General features: G+C 32.0%; 1 protein-coding gene and 1 long non-coding RNA gene across 5 annotated transcripts in view; both read right to left on the bottom strand.

The window, feature by feature from the left end:
* The window catches only part of LOC118442035 (dipeptidase 1), a 58644-nt gene extending 58465 nt beyond the window's left edge, over nucleotides 1-179 (bottom strand). For 2 of the 3 annotated variants that reach the window (XR_014983093.1, XM_085661879.1), the window contains exon 1: nucleotides 1-179. This exon is cut by the window's left edge and continues 157 nt beyond it. Coding sequence is in view for 2 of the 3 variants with exons in the window: in XM_085661879.1 (XP_085518005.1) it covers nucleotides 1-86 (86 nt within the window). In the remaining variant the exon portion in view is untranslated. The other variant, XM_035867180.2, reaches the window with a different exon arrangement.
* A 24-nt stretch (nucleotides 180-203) lies between these two features.
* LOC146872491 (uncharacterized) overlaps nucleotides 204-6503 on the bottom strand; it is a 76313-nt gene continuing 70013 nt past the window's right edge. The window contains exon 3 of one of the 2 annotated variants that reach the window (XR_014983095.1): nucleotides 204-812. This is a non-coding gene — a long non-coding RNA (uncharacterized LOC146872491). The remainder of the gene's footprint in view (nucleotides 813-6503) is intronic. The other variant, XR_014983096.1, reaches the window with a different exon arrangement.

Genomic DNA, 6503 nt, shown 5'->3' with positions numbered 1-6503 from the left:
TTGTCGGTTTGGGTACCAGTACGAGGCACCTGATGTACTCGTTCCTGAGGGCCACTGCCGTAACCAACACCTCCACTGTGATGCATCGTCCAGCCGTTTTTCTAACTCTCTTCGACCTATCTTTTATCTCTCTTTATATTTATATATATATATATATCTCCCTCTCCCTCCCTCTCTCTCTCTCTCTCTCTCTCTCTCTCTCTCTCTCTCTTTCTCGCTCTATCTATCTATCTATCTCTTTCGATTTTTTAGTAACAGGTCTATCAAGCCGATCACAGTACAATTCTCGCACGAACGACGCGATACTTAATCGGCTTTACGTCAACGAACTTTGTCTCTATTACCAGCTGTCGCTGGTGACGCTGCTTCTGCAGTCGTTCCTGTTGTTGCTGTTCCTCTTGATACAGTTCCATCGTCTTTTCTTCAATCTTCTCTCTCTCTCTCTCTCTCTCTCTCTCTCTCTGTCTCTCTCTCTCTCTCTCCCTCTCTCTCTCTCTTTATCTCTCCCTTCCTTTCTTTTTTGCACTTCTTCTTCTTCTACTTCTTCTTCTTCTTCTTCTTCTTCTTCTTCTTCTTTTTCTTCTTCTTCTTCTCCTTTCGAAAACCTTAGATAGAATAAGAGAACCTCTATGAGTTCCTTTCAGGTTTGATTATAAAACCCCCTTCAGGTTGCCCGTTCATTAGTGATACATCAGATCGATTTTACGTCCAATGATGTATCTTTCTTTCTCCCTCTCTCTCTCTCTCTATCTCTCTCTCTCCCCCTCTCTTCCTCTCTCTTTCTCTCTTTCTCTCTGTTCGTGCGCATCCTCCTAACACCAAAGAAAGTTCGTATATATATATATATATGTTCATGTGTATAGACATAAATGAAGGCCCTATCAAAAATTGATTATATGAGGATAGAATTAATAATTATAAAAGAGTCAGAAATTCTTATCCAAGATTATACTTAGCTCAATGTAATTTTTTTTAATTGTGTATATAAGGGGGGGGGGACACGTTTTTTTTTCTTTTTTTTTTCAATAATATAAAAGGTTTCGCTTTCTCTCTCTCTCTCTCTCTCTCTCTCTCTCTCTCTCTTTCTCTCTCTCCCTCTTTCTCTTCTTTTTCTTACGGCTATGAAATTATATATACGATCATCCTGTAATATGTAATAAACACTGACATATGTAATGTATTTATTAACTCATGCTAGGAATAAACGTTTCTAAAATTAAAAAAAGAAAGATAAAAAATTAAAACAAGTTTCTTGTCGTTTGTTTTCACGAGATTCAATACAAGTTTATGTTATCTTCAATTTTTTTCACTTGGATTTTTCTTAACCACCCTAATAACACCGATGTAATTTTTGCTTTTGAAATCACGTTTGTCTATTATTTCTTTTCTTTTTTTTTTTTCTTCTTCTTCTTCTTCTTCTTTTTTCGAGTCTCCCTTTTGTTATATATTTTTTTATCTTTATTTTTCCACCTTTTTGCCAAATTTGCAATTTAATCGTTATTACCGATGATAATGCGTTTAAGTCGGAAATCTTTGAATGGGCCAAATGATACGAGAAACGATTGTTAAAAATTAATTATTTCTTTCTTCGAAATCACTTTTAATATCTTCCAACGATAATTTCAAATAATAATTACAACGATAATAAAGCAATTCCAAATGAAAAGAAAATTTAATCCGAAAAAAGATCCATAAAGGGTTTTAATCGATGTTAAAGGATCACGTAGAAATGTTTGATCGATATAGAGATTTATTATACTCCATTCGATATAACTTTTAGATCAAATAATCTTTTTTTTTTCTCCTTCTTCTTTTTCTTCCTTTTGACGTACAAAAAATTTCATTATATAACTTTATTTATATATTAAACAATCTACTTAGTTCGTAACATTGAATTGGCAGAATATTAACCACTCGTTGCCAATGAAGATGGCAATGATAATGACAACGACGACGACGACAACGACGACAACGACAATGACGACGACAACCTAGATTAATAATTAGATGTTCGCAAGGTTTCCTTAACATACAATGCCATCATCTAAGAGTTGCGTTGTGCAAGTTCTTCATCACATCTCTTACCGCATCTTCATCGTCGTCATCGTCCTTCTCTTCAATCTCATCGTATCTCCTCGACATCGATAGGGCACGTTTAATTTCGAACACAAACACACACACACACACACACAAACGCACACACAGACACACACATACATATGCACACCAAACTACACAATCAGACACTCATCCACTTACTCACAAAATTTCTCTTACATTGCCTCTCAAAATCAAGGTCACGCATTGTTCGCATTGTCCATGGTTTATCGACCGACAAAGAAAATTTATGAAGGTTCCCTACCGATCTCTCTCTCTCTCTCTCTCTCTCTCTCTCTCTTTCTCTCTCTCTTTCTCTGTGTATATAAATATGCGTGTATGTCTCTTTTCTCTCTCCGTTGTTTAGAGAAATTCTCGTAGTTGTGATCGCGATGGCGGCGACATCGCTACCCACCTTCTTCTAGCCGCGGCTATGCTTTCACAAAGCTCTTTCACGGATAACGTGTAACCTTAATTAGAACGACGATCGAACGAATTGGAAATTACAGTGTTGACGTCAAAGAGATAGGAGGCATAGCAAACACGATGAGAAGAGAGAAAGAGAGACCTCAGAAGGTTCGATATGACCGTAAAACTTCTCGTCCTTGTCTTTTGTGGATCCTGAGAATGATTTTAACTTTATCGGAATATATACATACACACACATATATATATGTATATATATATATGTATATATATAAATATATATGTATGTAAGTATATATGTAAGTATGTATGTATGTATGTATACACTGGGTGTTCCGTTTTAATATACCACTAGAATTTCATTTAAATATATCGGGTGAATCAACTAAAATTGGAATATTCACAAATACCGCAAAATCTCAGTTATAATATATTCCTCGTGAAATTCTATTCACCGTTTTATATTTACAATTTGTATACGCTACAATTTTAATAGAATTCTAAAATAAAAAAAATTCTATCATATAATTGACTGATAATATTTCTACTTGTTATATTGGCGATCGCAATAAAAAGAAGTATCCCATTTAAAAGAAATATCTATGATTATCATGTTTCAAAAAATATAATCTTCTGGTTATAAATTTTTTTTTCCTTTCCTGTTCTTTTTTCTTTTTCTTTCTTTTTTCTTTTTTTTCTTTTTTTTCTTTTTTTAAATCAACCCCTTCGAATCAATATTTATCAAACATTTTTTTCTTGTTTTTCAAATTAATTATATTGCAAGATTTTCGAACATATTAATTCAATATATATAATAAAATGCAATAGAAATAATAACAATTCGAAGAATTTTTTAAGGAATTCTTATTCTTGGTGTTAAATTTAAAAATTGGAAAAGAATTTCACTTCGATTTTTACCGAACACCCTATATGTTTATACCTACATACATACATACATACATATATTCGTACATACATACATAAATATATATATATATATATATATATATATATATATATTTATACATATGACCGGTAAATACACATATATAGAAAAACGAGATGTTTCTTTGTGTATATCATAATCTCTATAAAAATTGCGTGATACTCGTACGCTTCGAAGATCAGAGACGAAACATTTAATCGTCCCGCTTTTCTTCCACACTAATTGAATCCAAGGACAAAGGAACTTTTATTATCGTTGTATTCCTCGTTAAAAATTTTGTTTGGATCCCTCGTCATTTCTATCCCATTCTTTTTCTCTGAACCTCCCACGACATCGCTATTATCATTTCGAGCACACTCCAAACCCCGGCCCAATTGTTTCCCCTGTTGTTCGGTATTTTTATCGTTAGAAACACGTCCGATTCGTTATCACGTACATTCTGACGTTTTTCGGTTCACAAACGCATAAAGTTCACTTCTGAAACGATTCGTTCACGTTCTTCTTGCGATTCTAAAAAGCTCTGCTTTTGCGCAACGCACGTATGCATGCACACATAGACATACACACACACACACACACACACACACATATACATACATACACAATGTTTCTGATAATTCTTTCGAGGAAAGAAATATAGGAAAATGAAGAGAAGAAAAATAAAATGAAGTAAAATATAAAATATACAAAAAGAAGAAGATTCGAGTCTTCTCGTAAATGTATTTTAAATAAATATATTAAAATGTGATTAAAGAATTTATTAAAAATTTTCGATTCTTTCTTTTCGAATTTTACTTTAAAGCCAATTTAAATTATACGATAATACTCAAATATATGTGTATGTGTATATATATATATATATATATATATATATATATACATATAATGGAAAATATATATAGATAATGGAGGGAAAAAAAAAATATCGAGCTATTTTCAAAAGAGTTGTAAGAGTATTTTCTTTCTTTCTCTTATTTCTTTTTCTTTTTTTTTCTTTTTTTTCTTCTTTTTAATGAAAGAAAGAATTTCGAGGCAAGCTTAGGACTCTCGGGAGAAAAACTGAAACTCAACTAATTCGTATCGGAGTTCTTCTCTCATTGTTTCTCTTTCTCTCTCTCTCTCTCTCTCTCTCTCTCTCTCTCTCTCTCTCTCTCTCCTTTCTTCTTGCTTTATTTTTTTTTTTGCACGAAAGCAGAGCTCGAGGCTACTCGATTAACGAAGCGAATATCGTTTTCCTTTCGTTATATCCTCCCTCTGTAGCAAGAACAAATTGTCTCGAAGCTGCACATTACGTCGTCCGTTCTATTCGCTTCGTGGCCAATCAACCGATTCCTCCCCTCTATTCCACCCCCTTCTCCTACCACCGAGCAGTCACGACCGTCACTATTACCACCACCACCACCACCACCACCACCACCACTACAACCACCATTACTACTACTATCACTACTACTACCATCCTATTCTCGATCTTATCGTGCTAATCGAAGTGTCACCTTCTTAATTTCTTCGCTATTATATTCCTTCAATCTCCACGATAAAAATTCTTATATAGGTACTTTACTCACTCACTCACTCATTCGCTCACTCATTCACTCAATCACTTACTTACTTACTTAATTTATTTTTTTCTCTTCTATTTATTTTCTTTTCGCTCTTTTTTTTTCTTTCTTTTCTTTTTTCTTTTTTTTGCTCGAGATAAGTCGCTCTATCAACGTAGAAAAATCCTTGTTTTTTTTTTGTTGTTGTTTTTGTTTTTGTTTTTGTTTTTCCTTTTTTTTTTCCTTCCACCTTGAAATTTTTCCACTTCGATTAATTGTTATTAGTTTGATCGAGAATCATTAATCGATAAGTATCATTTAGAAAAGTCGAAAGATAGCTTTTGAATGTTATTTCCTTTTTTTCTTTTTTTCTTTTTTCTCACACTAGTGAAAGATTCGAATTTGTTTGTTTTCGTTCTCTTTTTCCCTGTTATTTTTTCCTTTTCTTTCTTTCTTTTTCTTCTTCTCTTTTTTTTTTTTTTCTTTTTCACGCTACTACGATACGAACCACGACACGGCAAATGAGAAGACATGTTGTATCTGTTTGGAGTAAAGCTTTTTCTCGTGTGTCTTTGATGATGCTTATTGAGTAGCCTGCAAATACTACTACCTCGATGGTACTCGACTTAAAGCAACACGATTTTTAAAGGGAACCTTTAACGAGCTTCCACGCCACATCTCATTTTCAATCCTTTTTTCTTCCTTTTTTTTTTTTTTTTTTTTCTTTTTTCTTTATTTCCTTTTCCCTTCCACTTCTCTCTATCTATATTTTCCATCGTTATTACGCACGATGGAGCGTCGTTTTAGTTATTTATCGTGAAATCACAACGAACGAAAGGACACGGAGTCAACTGAGATAATTAATACGGAAATATATCTACAGAAAAAGAGAGAGAGAGAGAGAGAGAGAGAGAAATTTGGTATTTAATGTATAATTATTTAATGTACTTTAACAATTTTATTTATCGCAAGTACGTATTTAATGTAATAAATATTAACATAAATATTAACACTTAATTAACGAGTATTATGAGATATTTAATAGTGATATAGTATTTAATATAATGAATATTAATATTTCTTTTTTTTACTATTATTAAAATCATTAATAAGTTTAATAATAAATATTTGGTAAAGTGAGTATTAATATATTTTCTTTTGATTATTATTAATATCATTAATAGTTTAGCAATTAATATTTAATTAGATAAATATTATCATAAATAATATATTATTAATATTATTAGAGATTAGTTTAATAATAAGTTAATATTTGGTAAAGTAAATATTGGTTAATATTTATATAAATATCTTTTTTTATTTCTTTTAATCTCTCTCTCTCTCTCTCTCTCTCTTTCTAATTAACTATGACACTAATTGAAAAAGAAAACTTTTGCAATCCTAAGAGAAAGAAATAGAGAGAGAGAGAAAGAGAAATAGATAGATAGATAGATAGATAGATAGATAGAGAGAGAGAGAGAGAGAGAGAGAGA

This window comes from Vespa mandarinia, chromosome 16 (assembly GCF_050613455.1).
Source record: "Vespa mandarinia isolate Hongniang chromosome 16, ASM5061345v1, whole genome shotgun sequence".
NCBI classification, from domain to species: Eukaryota; Metazoa; Arthropoda; class Insecta; order Hymenoptera; family Vespidae; genus Vespa; species Vespa mandarinia.
The sequence above is the reverse complement of the archived record's forward strand: the minus strand, read 5'-3'. Positions and strand labels throughout refer to the sequence as shown.